Below are 22,223 nucleotides of genomic sequence, written 5' to 3'. Positions count from 1 at the left end.
TTGAGAACAATTATAGGGAAAACTTTGACAGGAAACTGTCATTTTAAAGTGTCTTAAAGCTGATTATTTTTAATAATGACTTAAGCCATTTAAGAAGGTTTTTTATGACCCAAAATTCCTTCTTGCTATGTGGCCTTAAAATAACTAAAAAGGAAACTAAAGCCAGATCAGTATGCATACATCCTGAATACACCTTTAATGAAATATTCTTAACTGACAGCAAACTACCATATGGGAGTGTCTGTGACAGAGCCTGAAACATTAACATGTGAACAAAAGATCTCATCGTAGATTCTTAAAAATCTGATAATATCTAAACTTTCAGTTTCAGTTTAGGTCTGGAATTCAGTCTGACAGTGTTTTATTACAAATGTTTTGGTGGTAAATGGGAAACTTGAAGTTGCTACTAGTTTATTTACTTTTAGTCTGTATATCCTCACTTTTTGGCAAAATTAGCACGAATAAAAGTAAGCGGAATTAGACACCAAGAATTCTCGTATGTAACATATCCCAAGATGTACAGTCAACTTTCACTGGTCTACAACGATTCTGAGATAACCTCGAAGGACCTTGATTTTCAGGGAAGCTCTGAAGTGATGAAAACCATTGTTCTCTAGATTTCTAAGTGGATCAGGTGTTGTGTTTTGGTATAGGCACGCTGTTGATGATGGTACCTTCAAAAGTTACTTTACTACTAAATCAGAATAGGTTAGAGTGACCTGGGATCTCAAGGAATTCTTTATGATAGAACGTTAGCAAAAATAGGTACTTGAGCTTGTTGAAGTCGTAGTAAATTTTTAAACATGTTCCCATCCCAGCTGTTTGATGTTTGTTACTGCGATCAAATTCAAGGTGAGCTCATGTTTTCTCATGAAATTGAGACATGTCCCTCTTTCAACATTTCATATGTTTTCTAAATTCTATTGTGAATGAAATATTGGTTTACGAGACTTGCAAATCATCGCATTCTTTTTTTTGTTTACAGTTTGCAAAGTCTCCCAACGTTTTTGGAATCTGGGTTGTAAAATGAGGTATGGATGTGGCAACTTTATTTCATAGAAAAATGTCACATGGCAAACATTTTGAATTCAGAGGAAAGGTGGGTTTGCTTTTTTTGGCTCTACTGAAGTACTTCATTTGAGGTGAAACAGCCAACACGTGTTTATAGAAGCACATTTCTTAGCTTCAGGGGTCCTGCAGGTTTTTTGTTTGTGTAACTGTGACCCACTTTTGTTCGTGTTGTTGCCTGTTGATCCAGAGTTCTATAATAAAGTGACGATACAGGGTTGTGAACACACTTAAATAGATACAAGTCACCACTTTTTCTCTTGTCGTTTTAATGCAAATTGATAGTAAAACATTTGCAGGCGGAGAGGCAAGTAAAAATATGAGACATGCTGGACTCCACTGCTGCCAGCAGATGGTGCTGCTGGTAAAAATACAAAACTGAAAACACGCTGCAGCATATTTCTGTACTCAAGTACAAAAGCACATAATTATACAATATGTCATACATTTTTATTATAGAGTACAGACTCATACACGAAAATGCAGAGAAGAGATTCCATACAGATTTGATTATACGATATGTGAATCAACAGGTTACAATTTTTGAATTTTTGCAAATCCTCAGCAAAGGATCTACAAAAGATGGCTCCATGTTTGTTTGGCCAAGTGGATTTCTATCAGAGATCACAAAAAGAGACTTTTTGTTTTGTCTTACACTGAGGAAGACATGGATGACACTGAAGATCAATGGCCTTGCCAAAACAGAACAATGCACCAAAGTTTTAACAAAAAATACAAACATGCAATATACAAGTTTAATAGAAATGGCACATGAACATGAACTGAACTACTATCATAGTCCATACTGTAGTGTAAGTTGAGTTTGACCCAGAATGGCGATAAACAGCAAGCTGTAACAAATAAATAAGTGACAGATTTGAAGTTCTGAGTTTTCCCTCAAAGTTCATCCTTGGCGTGCCAGAGCAGTGATGAGGTCCTGCAGTGGCTCAGTGTCTTCAGGATCCAGCAGGGTGTGCAGCCGGCAGAAGAGGGTCAGGTGTGTGAAAAGAGTGTTGAGGTGGGGGTGCAGACCGAGCGCAAGTGTCTCACTGTAATGAGACCAATAAATGTGAGCCAGAGTCCTGAACAACAGCAAAAACACCTTCTGGACCAGGAAGACGAAGCCTGTCGGAAACACAGCACCTGGGAAAAGGAGAATTTAAAAATAATACGGCTTAAAGCTGAAACTGGAGTTGAATGTAGGAAAATACAACACAAAGACATCATGGATTTTACCTGCTTTTGTGGGAAATACATCTTCATCAGTCAATAGCTCCTGAATGTAGGACATGGCATAGTCAAAGTAAAGTGGAGCGGAGCACTTCAGCTTCCTGCCGTGGTCATCAGTCCAAAAGTAAACCCTGATAACATCAGCACACAGTCATTAAGTCACAACCTTCTGGATGACAATGCACTGTCGAAACTACACATTCTATTCTATGTTGGATGTTTTACAACCGATGAATCACTTTTGAGCTTCAGTATATTTGCTTTTTCCCTTTAAAAACAGAAGCTTTGGAAGCCCACTCCACAAATCTGAAAAGGCAACGCCTCGCATTCTGCATCAGTTCTGTTAAAATTCAAAATCCATTTTACATTACTAAAGGCCCCTAAGTGCAAGATGAGTCATCAAAGTTTTTTTTTTCCTCACAAACTTTAAAATGTCATCATGAACAAAAACAAAGCAAATATTTTGTCAATGTTGAGACTGGTACTGAATAAACATATAATAAACGGTGCAGGATGCATCCAATGAAAATGGGGACTTTAAAAGAAAAATTCCAGTTTATTTAACTGTTATTGTATTTCACTGTTGACTCTCAAGAACATCAGCCTCAGACATGTGAAGGAACCCACATGTGCAGATCAGTAAGACATGGATTCAGTCAGCTGGCAGGTTGTTCAAATCAAAAATATTAAAACTTTTCATGCTGATATCATGATTTTTTGGGAACGGTTGGGGGGGGTTAAACCTTGGTCTCAGGGTTAGGGCTGGAATGAAGTTTGGTAAAAGTTAGGCATTCATTTGAGATAGTTAGATTTTGACTACAGAACAAAGGAATACATGCTAATTAGCCGCTTTCAATAAATACAGAAAAACAGATGTGTGTGAGTGTGAATGAAGCTGGACCTGAGGAGTGCTGAAAGTGAGCCATGTGTGTGACTTACACAGAAAGTTGACCTTCTGTAAGTAGGCTATGGCCACCCAGAAAACAAGGAGTGTTCCCACAAGTGGCCAGAACACTGCTCTGACGAAAAATCTGCATCAGTTGTTCTCTTTAAGAGATATTTACCCTCCACAATCTCTCTAAATTTGGCTTGATTTTTACAGGCGTGTCCGAGCAGTGGAAAGGGCGGTTGTTACAGTAAACCAAAGAAGAATAGGTGGACCAAATGACAAAAACAAGAATGCAGAATGTTTCTGTCAAACCGTAGTTTCCAAAGTGAAAAAAATAAAGATAAAAATCATCAATGAATCGAGTCTAGATTTCATTCAAACACAAGACAGTTACCCTCTTCTGTCCAGTTTCAGAACTGGAGATAATCATAATGACATTAAAGAACACGATGATCGACATTATCATCACTAAAGAGTCGGCTCGTCCAAGTTCTCTCCCTGTAGTATAAACAATCAAAAACAGACTTCTCTGCTAACAGTTTGCGCTGACGCCATTCTTTAATGCTGCTTCAAAGTGTAGTCTGTGGAACGGCATAGAAACATAGTATCTCCATGATTAAACACAGCACCAAATCTTGCCTCAAGTCTTTTGAGTGAACTGTGCCGTGCAATGCTCTGCAACTCACGTGTTGCCTGGTCCACAGGCGGTGGGGCAGGTGCTGGGAGTACAGAACTCTGACAGTGCACTGGAGAACAGGTTTATATGCTTGAAAAAAGCCACAGCTGAAAGATATAAATAAGACAGGCATTACCTCCTGCACATCTTGTGTGTGTAAGAGGGTGGGCAAAGAGGGAGGAGAGAAGGGAAACAGACAGAAATCTGTTGATACTCACTGTTGCTGGCAAGCCACTCTGCCTTGTCGACGCCAGGTGGCAGCGCTGTGAGGGTATACATGTCTGCATACATGATCCGCTGGCACGCATACTGCTGCTGCAGATACGGATGTTTCTCCTGATTATTGTTATTGATTCCCCTTGGGAAGACAGTGCAGAGTTAATGAAGCAGAAGCAGAAAGAGTAACTGCGTGAGATGGAAAATACGGCTGTGTAAAACAACAAGCGGGTCAGTATCTTAATTGCTCCTGCTGCAGTCAGTAGATAACACCCTCTCGCATCTGTCTTGTCTCTCTGGGGCTGGCACAGAAACACGGGCAAAGGTAAAAACACTGCTGTAGCAGCAGACCTGAGCCTTCTAGACTTAAGCAGTTAATGAAATGAAGGCAGTCAATTCAGAGCCGGGGTAATTACTGCTAATGAAGCGGACTGCTGCAGTGGTCAGTGCTTCCCAGCAGAGAAGCCAAAGGACTAAGAGTGAGCAAGATAATATAGAGCTGAGTGTGGAGGCCCGCTGGTTGGAAGAAAAAATCTCTTTTTCCTGCATCAGTTCACGCCTACATTATAAGCTACACGTTCATAATGGGTCACACAGAATAGAGTGAAAGAGGGGAATGCTAAATGCAAATGCCAACGTATTCTGGAGAGTCAAACTTGGCAACTTGATTTGACTTTATTTAAAGCAGGAAGGTAAAGTCTGCCTGCTCTGAAGAGGAAAGGAAGTGCTTTGGATTAAAGTGGACATTTCAAAGTGTAGAGGACAGGACAGCTGCCATGTACAGTTTTTCGATGTCCACACACACAGCAGCTGAGGGTTTACACTGTGTGACCTTGCCTACTGTGATAAGGAAAACACTGTGCTCTCTATGGGGTTTCACTCCCCCCTGGTGTGTGTGTGTGTGTGTGTGTGTGTGTGTGTGTGTGTGTGTGTGTGTGTGTGTGTGTGTGAGGGCTGGGCAGAGAAAATTTGTTTAATGGTTTAAACAGGAGGTCTTTGTCTAAGGTACAGCTCAGAGCAGATGGAGAGGGAGGAATAGTGACAGAGAAAATGTAAACATTAGCTGTGCAATGGTACAGTAGTACAGATCCATGCCAAACTTCCCTAATGTCCACAGGAACTTCTTCTGTTAACATCCTGCTCTTTTCCAGCTTCACTGTATTAACTCTTAATTACCGCCTCTTGGTTACCGGTTGTCAGCACACAAACACAATGAGTCCAGGGCTGCTTGTGATGTGTTGTGTTTGTCTGTAAACACACTCCACTGTAACCCTGTTCTCCTGCTTTTGGACATCTGGTCACCTTTACCTCAGCTACGATGGTGAAATAAACAGTCCCCTTCGGCGCAGCCAGCTGGCTGCGAAAGGATCATACCAGAGCAAACATTGGCAAAGTCACTGAGCTAAAACACATTTCTCAGAATCTTTTCCCCAGATTGCTTCAGACTGCTTCTCAGCATGTGTTACTGGTGTAAGAAGAATCTACAATCACTGATGGCATCAGACAAATATGTAACACACACATACAGACAATTATGTCAAGGACATTCCTCCATGAACCATGTGCAAACACTTTTCAGTTATGGTTCTATCTCACCTTTAATAGTTAGAACGTCAGCTTTCCGTTTTACATTTGGTTCATTAGGGAAATACAGAACTACATTATGGGTCACTACATAAAGATGGGAAAGCAAAAGCAAAATGCAAAACTTCTTTACAGAAGGAAAACAAAGCAAAAGAAAGAAGAACAGTTAAGAAAGAAGTATTCCAACTTACGGTTTCTCATTTCTGATGTCAGAGGGCTGAGGAGTCTTGCTGTCTGTCTTTTTAGCTGAGGGGTAACTATGGCACAACCCCATTGCTTGAAGCTAAGAGCAAAGGTGTTTGTTGTGCCAGCTCCACTTTTCCATCCCAAACACACTAACCAACACACTTCTGCACACCGTGGGCAACATATGTCCACCCCAGCTTCAACACAAACATCTCTCAGCTCACAAACTGGCCCATTAAGCTGACAAACACGCACAAAACCCTTTTAACAAAGTTTTCCAAATTACAGCTGAAGCCACCCAGCAGTTGGGGACGAGACCATTTGCACCAAGTGAAGCCTTCCAGCCGTCTCCCTCTCAGTTTGCGTCAATGATCCAGTGTCAGTGTGTTTATGCCTCCTTTGTCTGGACTCCCACACCCCGCAGGCTCCTCCTCTCTCAGCTTTAAGCAGACGGGCAGGTTTCTCCACAACCCATAAAAGTAGAAAACTCAACTCCGCCTTCCTCTCCCTCCCACTCACAGCTTACATGCCAACTTTGCATGCATGTGATGTCCACAGCGAGAGCAATCAGGTGCAGAAGACAAAGTAAAGGTGGTTTTTCAGTGTGGAAGTTTGAAAAATATAGAATAGATTGAGGAAGGAGGAGAGAACAATTAGGTGAAATAAAAAAATAAAAAAGGGGAGGTTGGAGCAGCTGCAGGCACTCAGTATCTGTTGCTCAAACTACAGTGGAATGTGATGACACACATATAAAGCATGAAATGAGAGCGCAGACCCACAGGTGATGTATAGATAAAATAGTTAATATGAGAAGTGGATGAACACAAAAGAATGGTCCTGAAACTCTCATCCACGGTCACATTTTGCCTATGCCTGAAGCACAGCTAGATCAATATGACAGGCAGGTTTATGTTTGCACTAGCAGGAGATAATGCGAATGTGTAGGTGACACAACCCCCCCCCCATTTTTCAAAGACCGACTTCTGTTCTCAGTATCTGTGTTTGCACTGAGTGTGTGTTTTACAGCAGGCTGCAAGTGTGAGAAAAACACTCGTGCTTCTTTCCTTTTTTTTTTTTTTGACATGTTTATTAGGTTCATATCTGAATGTACAAGCTAAATCGACGACAGGTAACAGACACATTACTCTCTAAAAGAAAAGAAAACACCAGCATCAGTCCATTTTACCAAAAAAAGAAAAAAAAAAAGGTATTTAACGACAGGCTGTCTTTCTCACCACTTTCCCCCACGTTTTTAAACACACACAAATATAATAAGATAGAATGTGAGAACAACTTAGTTTTGAAATGGCCTCAATGCAAGTAACAAGGGTAAGTTAAAACTTAACCCATTGTTTCTCAATTAAAGTTCTGGGCATACTCTGAACAATACAGCACGTACCAAAGGAGGTGAATGACACCGATGTGCAAACTTAATGGCACTTTAAGATTACAGTATTGTACCACATGCCATTATGCATAACATCGCAACATACCCGTAGCTATACTCCATACAACACACTCCTCCCAAAGTAAAGGGGAAACACGCACACAGACACATCGGGCCGGATGCGGTGCTTAAGTTTGGTGAAGGAGGGCATGAAATATTCCAACCCTGTACACAACCCTGACGACATAATGAAAAATGAAAAAAAACCCTCTACATGCACATCAGGCCGCTCAAAGTGCTCAGCAGATTCAAGGAAAAAGCTCTAATCTCAGATGATCTTCAAACGCCTGTGACTCAGTGCATCCTCTCCTTCTGCCTATCACGCAATCACATGACGCAAAAAACCCCAAAGAAACCAAACAAACAAAAAAAAAAACAAACATAAAAACACGAGGAAACGATCAAACGGGAACCGCTTTTGATTATTCAAGACTCGTAAGACCACTGCGAGAAAGGTGGCCACTTTACAGATACGGAGCCCAGCTGCAACGCCGGTGGGAAGACACACTTTGGCAGCAAGCGTCTGAGAGAAAAAAAAGAATATTCTAGAGTCTCTACATGATTCGCTCCTTCAAGTCAAGCTGTCTCACTTCTTGGAGGAAATAATGTGCAACCCAAAAAAGTGCCCCTTGAAAAAGTGCTTTCAAAAATAAATATGACAGTCTATGTAAATCACCCACAAGCGTAAATGCAGGTGAAGTCAACTCCTGCCCTGAGAAAGAGAAAGACGAGGAGAAGGATAAAGTGTAGCATGACACATTTAAAGGAGAACGACTTGTGTATTACAACTCGGGTCACGCGCTTTAGTTCTGGCCTTGATTTCTATTGGTTAAAACGAATAATACAGAGCAATGAATGTTATCATCACAAAATCTGCAGCTGGAAAAGGAAATAGTCGGCTATGGGTCTTTTTTTGTGCCAGCTCACCGAACCCTTCCAGTTCACGTGATGAGCTTATGGAAAAGTGAAAATGTGGTAACTTTTACCACCTTCACAGGGTCTCATAAAACCACAAAGTTTTACACTAGACACTTGTTTAGTTAGGATTTTTTTTTTTTTCCCCTAAACTTAGCAGGTGCTTGTGCACTTAAGTATATTACATTAAGTATGCATGATATCATTTCCATCCCTTTGTGAGTTACTTGGATAAACCTCTGCAATAAAGTGCAATTATCACTATTTTATTAACATTAACACAAACTGAAAATGTAGAAAAGAAAAAAGTAAAGAGAGAGGTGTTTTTTTGGATGGCATCACTCTCACAATAGTAATTTGGTCTTATTTTTCCTGGAGAGAAGAAATAAAAATAAACTTAAATATAGTGCAATCATCCACGTTCAACCCCAAAACAAAGCATACTACAATCTCTGAAAAGATAAAGAAAAGAAATAATTCTGGTAAGCAGTAACCACTCCTTCAGATGTTGCCTTCAGAAGTTGGAAGATGGTCAAGATTTTTGTCTTAAATTAAAGACTCATCCTTTCGGACACAAAGGGATGTGGTATTAATCTGATGAGTTGCAACCCGATCCGGTGAACAGTGAGTGATGACCTCAAAAAAAAAAACAACAGCAAGATGGAAGCTAATGAACTGAGGGGGTTGGATGAGTTGGCAGGTACAGAAGTTGATGTGCGTCACAAAAAACAACAACAACATACAAATAGACGGCGCTGCTTATTTTCTTGCACAAAACTGATTTCGGACACCGTGTTAAAACCAAAAAACTGAATGCATGACCCAAGTTATAAGTAACAAGAAGCAACCTTTAAGTAAACTTTACGGAACACATCCTGCACGCACGCTCCTGCACCTCCGTGTGGGAAGTGTGTGGCAAAGAAACAGGAACTGATGCTGGCCTATTAACCCAAACAGACATCATTATTGCCTCTTTCAACAGTACAGCACGCACACACGATACACACACTGCAACCTGCAAAACAACCTTCTTTCCATACATTGGATTTATTCCAAAAATAGATATAATGTTTATATATATATATACTGTTTACATTTATATTACGTTTACATATCACCAATAACCACAACCTAATACAGGTTCAAATTTCACAATGTTACATTTAAACAGCTCCGAGGGTGGTATGAACCGGCGTGTGCATGTCATCACCGTTTTAGTTTCTTTTTCTGACTTGTTTTTTTTGCATGTGTTTGTGCATATGGCTGTTTATACATGTGTGTGGAACTGTGTGTGTATGTGTGTATGTGTTACACAGGTGTGCTTTCTTTCCAACTGCATACTTCTCCTTTGACCTGAGACTACACTCTGTACCTCAGACAGAGCTCAAACACACATACACACACACACACACACACACACACACACACAAACGAACGAACGTGCACGCGTCTACAAACAGATGAATACAAAAGCAAACACACACCTCTAAACTACACAAACCCTTAGGAGGAGGAAGTGACATGTGATTCTCCCAAAAATCGGACAAAAAAAAAAAAAGGAAGAGAGAGCAATTCTGTCCAAAAATTAAAACAGCAAACGAAGACTTTCCTGACTGAGAACTGATTTAGGTAGCGTATAGGAGGAGGGGAAAATCATCATCACTCGCACATTTGAACTAATGAAATGTCTTGCACTTGAAATGCTTTGTGAAGAAAATGGTGAGCAGCCAGCTTTGCAAGCATCTTGGCTGATTATTAGAATGCAGCTTTCTTTACTAAAGTGTAAACAGTCAAATCCTGTGCTAGAAAAATTAGGCGGGCTTTTTATTTGAGGCCCAGAGTGCAGCCTGGCTTAAATGATTCGAAATCCTGATGAGTAATTTCACAAAAGGTCACATTTCAGACTTAAAATGGTTGCTGAAGTGAAGTCATGAAAAGTTCATGTGCAACACAATTTGGTTTCGGCTGTCTGGCACTATGAAACGTTCTAGAAAACATACATTTCTCCTTGAAGCGCTTCAGTTCATAATTGGGTCAAAGAAGGCGCAGTCGAGACATCGAATTACCCACGGCGAGTCCTGGTTTCCAACAGAAATGCTGTTTGACCTCGGAACCAAGCATTATTCCATCCACTTACATGTCTTGAGACACAACAAAAGGGCATTGGAGAGCTGATGACAGGAAGCAAAGGTGGCAGGGGTGTGTTGAATAAAAAGGTGCGAATGCGTGCCTGTGCTGCATTCGTTAGGCCGGTCCATTAGCAGAGGACTGCATTTCACTGCGAGGGTAGAAATGAAAACAGACAAAATTCAGACAATCGCTCTCACGGAGACCACAGCATCAGCCAAATACGGTGAAGGGGAACTGAATATGATTCACAGAATCCAAACGACAATAAAAAAAATATATACATATTTCTAATAAATTGTTTACTCTAGTAAACAGAAAAGAAATGCTGAAAAAAAGGCTCGTCTTACACGTGGCGTCATCCCTTTATGTGCATCTCTTGGTGCATAATTAAAGACTATCTGTGCATTTCTTATTCGTCAAATCAACATGTCTCGCATACCAAATGCTGTATTCTAAATGTAGTCGTTACACTTGTGTTTGAGATGCCACGAACGAAGAAAGTCTCGTTGAAAAGGTCCTTTAAAAAAATAAATGAATAATTTATAAAAAATAATTTTTTTAAAATCTACTTTAATTACAATGAAATGTTAGGAGCAATGTCTTTAATCAAATTAAGTTTACTTTGTAAACTGTCAAATATTTCAAAACGTGAGATTCTTAAAAGTAAATGTGCTCCGTAGAAAATGTAGAATTACCAGCCGAGCTCTGCTCAGTCCTGCTTTAGCTTGGTTCCTGGCCCCATCTACCCAACGCTACTGGTGCTAATGGCTTTCGCTGTGAGCTCCCATTCAGCTGGGAGCAAGAAGCATGCAAAGGGTACTTAAATAAGTGTCTTACTTTGACATTTATACACCTCGATGAAAGTGGCTTCTTAATGTCAGGTATACAGAATAGAAACAAGGACTGACAACAACATCTTCAACATTTTCAATATATACATAAAAGATATATTCACTTCCACCATTCAGCAGTGTACAAAACAGAGAAGCCTGCACTCACTGTGTGACAGCAGACGACTGGTTAGTTGGACTGGCGGTAACTGGGCTGGAACAGATTCCATGTTTCTTTTCATCTTCTTTTTCACAGACATTCCCTTTGTCTTGGATGGAGAGCCCCTCTGCTGACACCTTATCCGCTTCACTGACAAAAAAGAAAAACAAACACAGCTGTAAAAAACTAATGACATTGTAAAACTAAACTAGATGCTAGTTTCTGCTGTTGGCTGGTTCTCTAATCGGTGCTCTTTCCACTCTCGTCATTGCTGTGTGTGGTACTCAACCACTGGACTACTGCTGCCAGCACACAGTGGGCTCCGAATGACCAGTCATAGGGAGCTGGGTGATGGTCCCAAGTTCAAAGCTGTATCTAATGAGCTGTGGCATGCTTATTGGAGCACTGTTAGTAACTTGCTAATGAACGGGTCTGTTAGAATGTTGATATGTTGCATCAGTAGCAACTTTTGCTTGTAGCATGCTATCTGATCTGACTGTTAGTGGTAGGGAGCTCTGAATGAAAACACATTATATCGACTTTGGTAACGTCATTGCAGTGACTGGAAAATAATTATCTACAATATAACAGTCTGCAGTCATATACAACCCTTATCTTTAGGTGTAAACCCAGAATAGGAACAGTCCTGTAGGTCACTGACAAGTCAGAAGTTATGGGTTAGTACATGTTTTCTGTAAATTTGTCCTTGCCTGACTTTTCTCTAAACAAGTTATTACTAGACATCCTGTGAAATGCAGCAAGCAAACAAAAACATCTTAAATCCATCAGGAAAGCATTCCAGACATCCGAGCACAGGCCCTCAAGCACAACATACCGTCTGAGTGCAGGTCTGAATACTCTGGAATCAAGGGGAGATGAGAAAAGAGGGAACACAACGTAGGACGATGACGTTGGAGGAAAAGTGGAGAAGGAAGGGGTAAGATGGTACAGGAATGAGTTTGGAAAGGAGAGAAAGGCGGTCTCTGAAAAAGCACTTGACATCACAATAAAAACAGGGAGGACACACCCCACCAGACAGGTGGCAGCTGCGTCTGCCAGAATGTGTACCTGGTGAAGACTGCCCTCTCGTTTTTGGTGTCCACGGTAAGCCGGATGGTCTCCTTGCCAGCACCTGTGGTGATGGTCTCTGTGGTGACCGTTTCGCTGGATGTGGACTCAGTCTTGCCTTCTTCCTCATCGCTGTCTGAACCACTGGAGGAGGAGCTGTCTGATGCCACCAGTGGAGCTTTTCTAGCCACACACGCACTCCACACACAGGCTGTGGATGTTGAAGGGGTTAAAGCAAAAGAAAGAAAATTACACTAAGTGACAGACCTTTCTTTCTTTTTTTTTTCCCCACATGTGTCCAAGACCCAAGGAGTTGAAATAGGATTGTATGCGAACATTTGCACCAGTTTCACATATCTTTTCATCGTATTTAGTTAGAATACTTCACAAAGAATAAATATCCAGATCTTATAACTATGGGTTAGACAGCCGTTCTGTGGAAACTCACGGTTTGGGTTTGGTTTGTTGTTGTCTGATCCACTGAGCTCCGAGTCTACAGGAGAGCTGCATCTTGGACCCGTTTCAGAACTGCTGGACATACAGTAAGTCACACAGACATTAATCGAATTAATTATTGCTAATAAACTACATTAAAAATGAAGAGTCAGTTTGTCTCCTCAGTAACCCCTTCACCATGTGTGTCCGCATCTGTGTGGACAGAAAATTCTTTTGAATCTTTAAAAATAATCACATCTCTGAAAGTGCTTTTTGAACAAAGGGTACATTCAACAGCTGTGGGTCATATTTGTTTATCGTCGTCATATTTAATTGATATATTGTTGAATGTTACTTTGAAATGTGTTTTTACCCATTTGTGGTAGTACTAATAACTGCCACTGAAGAAGTGCCAATTCTTAATATGAGGAAAACAAATCACTGGAGTGAAACACCTCAGTGTGAGGCAAAAAAGCGAAAGTTAACCGGTGGTATTTTTCCACGTTTCTTGGGTTTTAAATAGTTATTTGAGCAGAAACTACTGAACTCTTTGATTGGAAAATAATAACTATTAAAGCACATTCCTCATATTAAGATCAAGCCTAGACTCACCAACAAAATGGCTGGAAGTCAGTGAACTTGGCCCACCCCTTCTCTTCAGCCTCTGTTGCAGCTGGTTGGGACACTGGAGTGTCCCAGGGGGAAAAGGCCGCTCCTGCTGCAGGAGCCTTTGAGTTCACCTCTCCGAAGTCTGCCACCCAGCCGCTGCCTGAGCATGAAAAGCATCACACAGACTGAAAGTAAAACACTTGAGACATAAAATCTGGTTTTGTCCTAAATGACAGAGGGCAAAAAAGCATGCATGACTGCACAATGTAACATATCTCACTCTTAGTTGCTTCTGTCTGGTCCTGACTTGAGAAAGGATCCAGGTCCCCTTTAGGGTCTTCCTCCTCAGAATCTGAGTCTGCTGCTCTGTCAGGGACGTCTGTGCTGGAAGCTGCTGGCCTATCACAAGTCGCACTGGCTGTTTGGCTTTGGGAGGACTGTGACACACCAAACCTTGGATAAACAAATGTAAAAATAAAAAATAAATAAATAAAAAGATTTAGTATGTCTACACATAAGGAAACTTCATGCATAAGGAGGAAATTAAAATCACTCTGTTCATAGTGTTGGGAGCATTAATGGATCTACCTGTTTCTTGACTTTGTTTGTGTTGCATAGTTGATTTCTTTCTCCTCCCAGATGTCCTCTTCATCATCATCAAATGGCTGAATCCTTTCCTTGGAACAGGCCTCAAATACAGCTGTGTTAGCCTGCAAAAGCAGGTTGGTTTATTCAAATGTTCTCTCAGTAACTGCCCTGGATATCAACATGAACCACTATCAAAGCTGTATAGATTCTTTCTGCCTCCTTGTGTTTGGGGTTCAAAGACAACTTTAAAAGGAATATGTGAAATAAAATACTTAATGAACTCACAATGTCTTGGCCCGCATCAATGTTGATATTGATCTCTGCAATACGATCAAAGGTTGCGCTGCAATACGAGCAAGAGTCACCCAGTAAGCACAGGCTCAAAGTAACACAGCAGCACAAAGTCAGTGGCGGGAGCTCGTTTACCCAATACTGTCATCATGATCAGTAAACTCCTCATCATTGAAGCCAAACTGATCCACAAAGTTAGCCGTCATCTGCTGGATTTGGTAGTCTGAAAACGCCTGAAGCACAGAAGCAAAATAATAAGTATACAATGGCTTACAGCAAAAGGCCTTACATGTCAGTGTGTGTGTGTGTGTGTGTGTGTGTGTACCTGCTGTATCGTCAGTTCTTTAGGGAAGGGGCTCTCCATATCATCTTCTGATGAAGGTCGAGGGTTTCCACTTCCTACCTGATCACAGAATCAACACAAATGTAACACTTTATATTTGCACTTGTCTATGTTTATAAAGCGGCTGCTAAATACTGTAGATGTGTGTGAGAAAGGATTTACCAGGTCTATGGCATTCTTTCTATTAGTCTCCGACAGTGTTTTGTCAACAAAGGTTTCCCAGCGCCCTCTGTAGTCCTCTGGCAGCTCTACACCCAAAAGCACAAGAACAAAAAGCATGGAATCAATAAGCATGACATGTGAATCTCTGCTTTTGGTGGCAGTTTGGCATATTCGTGCCACATATACCTGAAATAAGGCTACTGATCTCGGTGTGAACCGGGCCTTTATCGAGGTTGTGGACCACTGTGTTGGCGATCCTGGTAAGATGTCCCATGTACCCCCTTCTCATACCACCTTCTGACCTGAACAAATATTCAAAACATATAAGGAAACCCATTTTTTTAATCCTACAATTAAAAACAGCATTCTGTCGAGATCTGCAAGGTTCTTACTGAATTTTATCGTTCTCTTCCCAAGCCTCCAGAATCCTCTGAACAAGGTGGCAGTGTTGGAACAACTTAAAAGAGAGAAAGAAGACTCATTCAACTGAGCCAATCCAGTTGACTAAATGGCACTTAAAACTCAAGCAGAGAAACCTACATGAGTCACCATTAAGTTATGTACAGAGTTATCAGACGTGACTGAAGGTTCCGAAGTTGCAGCCTCAGTCAAATTCTGCTCTTGTGATGCCTCTTGCTGAGGCTCGAAATTTTCATGCGAACCCAAGCCAGGCTGAAGTCTCATTTCATGGGCACAGGGCCGAATGATGGCAGCGACGCAAAGCTCCACTTGGAGGTGCAGAAAATTGTTCCACGTGTACTTGAAGAATAAGTCCTGAAAAGGACAAACGTTTTACGCTGGGAAATGTAACATCCGTCCCCATACTTTGAAAATGTGAAAAACAGGGAGCTTCATCTCACCAGAAGGAGGTCCATGGTGTTGAGTCTGCAGAGTTCCTGGGCTACGACTGCGTGGCTAGCAGAGCTGGTATAAAGCAGAGAGGCCACTAATCTGGCTACATGCAGACGTGTGTTCCCCAATGGTTCCTCCAGCATACCCAGGGTGGTTAGCATTGGATCTCGCTAAAAATGCAGACAAAAGCATCAATTAAAGGTTCAGCGGGTCTGTCGAGAAGGTGTAAACCACTTTGAAGTAAAAGTATCCCGAGTATCCATACAGAGTAAGAGCATGCTTCAGGCTGTCCACAGGTTCAACAGAAAATGCTGCTTACTTTAGAAGATTTTCACATTTTAAACTACCACTTGTATCAGTTTCACTGATTTGCATCTGAAAACTTTATGGACAGAAACTTTTCTCATGTGGTACATCATCACAAACTATGACCATTAAAGGCAAAGAACGTACAGATGATTTTATCTTTATTTATGTACCTTGGGCGGCTTCAGAAGTAGCTGGTGGAAGTGCATCAGGTGTGGTTGAATAGCCAACAAAATACTGCTGTTAACCGTGTAACTCCTCTCAAATCCCTGAGCATCCATTATACCATCCACACTGTCAAAAAACACAGGAAGAAAAACTATAGTACAGCACCCATGTGCAACAACAACAAAAGATTTAGCTGAAAAGAAAAAACACAGACGAGATTAAACAATCTGGACCTCAGAACAAGTTCAAAAAAGTAATAAAGCCTCAGTCATAAGATAATTGATCTATGTAAAGCAAAGTTTGAAAATATTAGTTATACATTTCAAACTAACTTAAAGCCCCTCACTCACACAGGCCTCCGTATTTCCAGTAAGGTCAGAAGAACTTGAATCCCACTGACGATACAGCTTTCAGTCCCGTCTCCCGAGAACATATTCTGCAACAACTGCTCCACACACTCCTGCCTGCAGAAACACAAAAGACACCACTAGAACCTCTGCTTCTGGCTCAGAGACAGTGAATGCACGCATGTGTGTGTATGTCGTGCGTGCGTGTGTGTGTGTGCATCACGCTGACTTACGATTCGAGCACAGTAAGCAGAGGGTCAGGCTGGGAAATCTCTTGAAGCTGACTAGCCTGGTCTCTGCTAAGACGAATGATGTCACACAAAGTCTGAGATGCATTGGACTGCCTCTGTGAGCCAAAAAAAGAGATTCAGCACTGTAAACCCTCTACATTCTGAGAGCGCCAGCGATTGTTTTCTATTAAACATAAAAACGTTTTAACCAAATAAATTGCCTCATAAAGTGCCTCATAAAAAGTGCTGCCATTGTGTCTTACCTCTTCATCTCTCTCAGGATGAATGAGCTCTATGAGTCTCTGGGCCAGTTTCTGTTCATTTAACCACTGTTGAGAAAAACATTTAAAAATTGTGACCAAGTAAAAACAATATACAATAGAGACCGGTTTGCACATTTTGAATGAGTTGTTATTTGACACGTACAGTAAGAGTCTCAAGTCGAAGTGGGGGTGGCTCCACACAGCTGATTAGGCGTAGGAGCACATCCATCATGGCTGACGTGTCTATATGCTTCAGGACCAGGGAAAGGAATCCCTCCTTCCCTCTCAGAAAACTAATCACCTAAATACCACACAGAGAAGATAGAACAGTGACACGCAGCTGTTTCTCTTCAAAGTTGAGACTTTTAAACCCAACATCAACAAGTTGAAGCTCTTCTCATTTCTTGAATTTATGCTTCCTTATGACCTGGAAATTTGTTTCAGTACATCTCCAAGACTCAATTCCTAAAATGCACCTGGGAAACGGATCAAGGAGCTATTAGGTGAGGATACACAGGTGTGTCCTTCGTGCAAGTCATTGGTTTAAAATATTACGTTTGATCCTTACATACTCCAGTCGCATTGCAGGAGGATCTGAGAAATGCATAGCATATAACACCTTACATCTTTATATAGCTTCTATCCAGACACAAGCTTGTATGTTCACACATTTATACAACAGTTGAAGCACTTCACACATTTACAGATGTGAACATATAAGTGGAGCTCCCCCCGACCCTCCAAATAAATAATACCAGCGGAGTCCTTTCAGTGACCTGAGAACAAGTCTGACATTTCAGCCACCAAAGGGGGAGAGAGGGGCTCCTAAATCATTTTTACATTTATGAGTGTGCGTGTATTACCTGCTCAGTCTTTCGTGTGATAAGGTTCCCAATTGTCTTGCTAAAGAAAGATGCCAGGAGGGGGTTAAGTGGGGATGGCTGCTCCAGGAAGGCATACAGAGTCTCCAGCAGAGGCTCCTCACTTCCCAGCTTATCGTTGATCACTCCCACATCACATGTCAGCAGCTCACAGGCTATATTTGGATACCTTGAACAAATGTAGAGAACATTACATGAAGTAAAATAAAGCAATAATAGAATATTTACATTTAGCACACTGGAGTAGTTAAGTGTGTAAAAAACATTTTCCATGAAAAAACAATAGTGTTGGCTTTCACAGAGGGATATTTGAACTAGCAAATAGGCAGTTTTGCCATTTCAAACAGAAGTGAATAGGTTAGTTAACTGGTTCAAGATTTTATTTTCTCATTTGAACACCATTATGCTTTAAGCTCTTCAACAAAGTCACAGCTAAGCTGTATTATAGTGCAGAACAAGCAAAATTCATTCTTCCCAGGACACAATTCACTACATCAGCATATTCCTCACAGCAGCACCTACTTGAAGCGCTTCGTCTCCTCTGCACCAGCAGGGGGCTCTGTCGTAATCATACGGACCAGCTCCTGCATGCACTGGTCCTGGCACAAGAACAGGAGAAGTCTACAAATCCATCAAGACGGGAAAATAAGCACAAGTCAGTGGAGGCTTGACAAGGAAAGCTAAAAGGTTATTCTAGTGTGTTGCTGCACATACGCAAAAGCAAGCAATAAACAGACCTCCTGTTTTGGGCTTTGCATTCCTGCAGTACGTCTTCCTCGTCCATGAGCTCAATGAGCGTGACATCCTCCTTGTCCAGCAAAGCTTCCAGATGCGAGGACGTGTGCAGATCAAACTTCCAAAACATGGTTGGAGTCACTGTATCATACACTTAGCTGTCGATCAGAAGAGAAAGAGGCGCAGAGATTAGAATCATGATTTTATAGTGTTCGCACCAGATAACACACATTTTTAGATGAAAAAAAAAATAGTTTGTGTGAAACTCTTACATTTGGAAAAGGAGTTTATCATCAGATGGATCTTGCTAAACAGCCATCTGCCATATAGACACAGTTCGGCCTGAACATCAGTGGATATCAGCAAATTCACACATTCACATCACTCATACTAACAGACAATACAAACACCAGAGAGACGACCTTCAACCTGGTCACAAGAAACGAGAAGAAAAGAAACGGGAAATGTTACAACGTCATTTTCAGGATGATCTGCCTTCTTTGCAGCCATGAGGAGTTGAATTCATGCAAAGTGTGGGCATGAAGCTTACACTCCTCTCAGGAAAGAGCAGGAAGCGATGCATCTGTAATTCAGTTAGTGGTGTACGTTTGTGTATTGATACTGCACAGCTTGCTTTGAGAGAGGCCTCAGATTTATAGTCACATTAGCAAATATTGACCAGAGATAAGAATGATGCAGAGCAACAGAACCTCATGCAGAATGACTTTAAGTGGAGTAAGTAATACTTAAACTCCGGGAGCTCTACTGATGTTGAATAGCTGACATCTGTGATACTAGAAAAGTGTAAACTTGAGACTAGGTGTGGTGATGATCTCAGCTGAAACTGCATAAAGCTGACAGGAGCACATAAACAACAATAAATAAACTGGTCTAAGATTCAGTCCATTATCCATAAGATTACTTTGTGAGTAAAACATGACTGTAGCACAAAGACTGTGTTCACACACCATATCAAGAAGATGCTTTGTCTCAGTGTGTAAAATGAGGCTGAAACACAACTTATATTCTATAAACATAACTGAAATCGAGTACATAACATTAACGATGTTATTAACCCTCACGCTCATATTCGTTTAGTAAACGTGTTGAGGCTTACTTAGCAGGTGTTTTTGTAAGCTGACAATAAGCATTTTACATTTCCCAAAGCTATCTAAGGGTTTTAAATGTAATGCAGCAGCCCAAACATGGCCAGTTTTAACAGGCCTTCCAGGCGTCCCGAGAGCTGCTGGAAACGCTCGGTGTTAGCTGTTAACGGGGACCGGCTACAGCAGGGTAACAGTCGTTTCAATGTGAATTAATGTTCATTAGCTAAGCAATAAAACTTCCCATTACCGAATCTGTTTTCATTGTGTCTCACGCGCTTACCGAGGCTGCCTTCCACTTACCTTGCATGCAAATCGCACACCAGCCTGCTAGCACAGCCTCACTTGCGTTGCTAACGTTACCAACTATCACCATACGGTACCGGAGACAAACTGCGTTTATATCAACAGCTAACAGAGGTCAGTCATCTATCGCAGCTTCGGACTCCAGTAGGCGGCGAAACGACGTCCTCATTCAGACTCAACGTTACCCGTCTTCCGATAACTTGACATCCAGGCAACTCGCACGGGCTTCATTTTAGATGACTTTTTTTTTCTCCACAGAACACAAGCGACTCTCACCTTTGATCCAGCATTTCATCAGTCGTCATCTATTTGCTGAAGAACAACAACTCAGTGACTTTGGCGTTCAGGTCATGCAGAGGAGGCCCATAGCAGCCTCTTCATGACTGCGTTGTTAGCTTAACGATACTACCCTTTCCTGGCTGCAATGTCATTTACACGGCGGCTGGCCTGCCGTGGGGATGTGTTGACCCACGGCATCAGAAAACAAACTAGGAAATAACCCCCGAAAAACTTCAAATTTCAAATAAAAAATGCGACTACCTAATATGTTATCAAAATTTGGGATTTACTGTGTAAACAGAAGTGTGTATTTATTTGCTGTCACCAGGGGCGTTGCTAGCAGTGAAGCTCTACTGGGGCACCCTACCCCTCCTCTCCTGAAGGCATGCAGTTTATTTTTCATGAAAGGCCAGCTGCACGCACGTAATTTTGAATAAGACATTACGACCTGAATATTTTAAAACCAGACACAGACTGAAAAGTAACCTTGTTAAAATGCTGTGAGAAATGTAACCGTATTCATAAATTCATCAAAGTAGTCGAGCTTCTTACATGGTATCATTTTAATGATGAATGTAGGTAAGCATGAGTGAAACTGCATGCTTGTGACAGAGGTTTGGCAGTCTCACATTGCACAAAGCAATGCGCTTTGATTTAAATGGCAGACAAGGTTGTGTAAATTTCCAGCAATTAAAGACAATACTATAAAATATGAAAGCTTAGGTTACTGCTGAAGAAATTAAGCCTACCTACGTGTACTGCAGAATCTTTGCAGACACGAGATTAAGGTGGTGAACAGTGGGTACCTGGGTGTTTACCTGAAGGTTTTACTACAAAGAAAGCTGTACACAGCCAGGGTTTCTTTTCGTTTGCTGGCTCGCTAAAACCGAAACCTCGTCTCAGAGAAAACAGGTGCTAGAACGGTGGTTATTATCCTTGCTTGTAAACTCAGGTTCTTTGCATGCTCACATGAAATGGGTGTTTTATGTTCTTCTGCACAAAATACACTAATTTCTTGACATAAAGAGAGTAGATTGTATGAATGGAGAGGTTTGAAAAATATAGAGATCCACATGAAAAAAACCCCACAGTTGATGCAACTAAGACAAAAGAAGAATCCTACCAGAAATTTGCATATAAGCAATGATAAACTTGCCTATCCATTGCAGATTTAAAAAACTGTTTTTTAACAAGTTTCACAATTTTTATCAACAGTACAATGAATTATGACAACCACTGCCTACAACACCATAAAAAGAAACACATGGCAATATGTGGACTCTTTGAAAGTATTTGTCTTACCTTATTGGATTTGGACAAGTTGGATTTGGCATTAAATTCGGGACAACGCTGGCTTGTTAATTAGTAGATCTTACACACATTCTTTGAAAAAGCTGTTTATGATCTTATTTGGATTCCTAATTCACGAGCAGTGCTTCCTCTCAGTCCAAAAACCAAGTTACAATGTGCAAGAATGTGAACAGATGTAGTGCATCACGATAAGTAATCTATTCTTACGTATGGATAAATGTTGTTTTTCTTGTGTCTTGGCAGCACAATTCAGTCCATTTTCTCTCTGAGTTTCTGTGTCAATCTCTCCTTTCTCCACAAAATGTGACCATTTTGACCAACTTTTAAACCAAAGCTAACCAGGCAACAACAGTGGCATGCGCAGATAACAGGAGAGAGCTCCTCACAAGATGGCGCTCCCATCCTAACATGCAACCCAGCATGACATACACTGTCTGGTCCAAAAATAGTTACCACCTGGATTTAACTAGCCACAATGGAAAACCCATCCTGTGGTCATGGAAGAGATGGTCCTCTTTCAAAGATGGGTTTCAATTTTTGTGTGTGACAAAATGTTTGAATGCAAAGCCCAAACCTGAAAGGATAGTGACGACCTACCATCTATAGGAAAGAATT

The 22,223-nt window shown here is 41.2% G+C and overlaps 2 protein-coding genes across 8 annotated transcripts; both read right to left on the bottom strand.

Annotated features, from left to right (window-relative positions):
- Nucleotides 1-1,320: 1,320 nt before the first annotated feature.
- LOC140307037 (MOB kinase activator 2) lies at nt 1,321-6,275 on the bottom strand. The gene is made up of 5 exons (XM_072385737.1): nt 5,855-6,275; nt 4,082-4,221; nt 3,874-3,970; nt 2,305-2,429; nt 1,321-2,211 (listed from the first exon to the last, which is right to left on the bottom strand). The coding sequence occupies exons 1-5, from the start codon at nt 5,935-5,937 to the stop codon at nt 1,973-1,975; spliced, it is 684 nt and encodes a 227-aa protein (XP_072241838.1). The 5' UTR covers nt 5,938-6,275; the 3' UTR covers nt 1,321-1,972.
- A 3,148-nt stretch (nt 6,276-9,423) lies between these two features.
- Nucleotides 9,424-20,623, bottom strand: ppp6r2b (protein phosphatase 6, regulatory subunit 2b). 7 transcript variants are annotated; one of them, XM_072385731.1, is made up of 25 exons: nt 20,295-20,618; nt 18,882-19,038; nt 18,612-18,767; nt 18,397-18,495; nt 17,857-18,043; nt 17,157-17,294; nt 16,994-17,059; nt 16,734-16,846; nt 16,504-16,617; nt 16,159-16,279; nt 15,688-15,849; nt 15,368-15,601; nt 15,220-15,284; nt 15,014-15,129; nt 14,828-14,913; nt 14,648-14,725; nt 14,458-14,555; nt 14,317-14,374; nt 14,032-14,153; nt 13,724-13,896; nt 13,447-13,603; nt 12,848-12,930; nt 12,400-12,610; nt 11,341-11,481; nt 9,424-10,489 (listed from the first exon to the last, which is right to left on the bottom strand). In XM_072385731.1, the coding sequence occupies exons 3-25, from the start codon at nt 18,737-18,739 to the stop codon at nt 10,456-10,458; spliced, it is 2,784 nt and encodes a 927-aa protein (XP_072241832.1). In that variant the 5' UTR covers nt 18,740-18,767; nt 18,882-19,038; nt 20,295-20,618; the 3' UTR covers nt 9,424-10,455. The 7 variants fall into 7 exon arrangements, with proteins under 7 accessions (XP_072241832.1, XP_072241833.1, XP_072241834.1 ...); XM_072385732.1 differs by lacking the exons at nt 9,424-10,489; nt 11,341-11,481 and adding an exon at nt 11,534-12,190 and having other exon boundaries at nt 15,377-15,601; nt 20,295-20,623; XM_072385733.1 differs by lacking the exons at nt 9,424-10,489; nt 11,341-11,481 and adding an exon at nt 11,534-12,190 and having other exon boundaries at nt 15,392-15,601; nt 20,295-20,623.
- Between the last annotated feature and the right edge of the window lie 1,600 nt (nt 20,624-22,223).

The sequence above is a fragment of the Leuresthes tenuis genome, unplaced genomic scaffold (assembly GCF_036924035.1).
Source record: "Leuresthes tenuis unplaced genomic scaffold, fLeuTen1.0.hap1 SCAF_5, whole genome shotgun sequence".
Lineage (NCBI taxonomy): Eukaryota > Metazoa > Chordata > Actinopteri > Atheriniformes > Atherinopsidae > Leuresthes > Leuresthes tenuis.
This window is presented reverse-complemented; position numbering and strand designations above follow the sequence as displayed.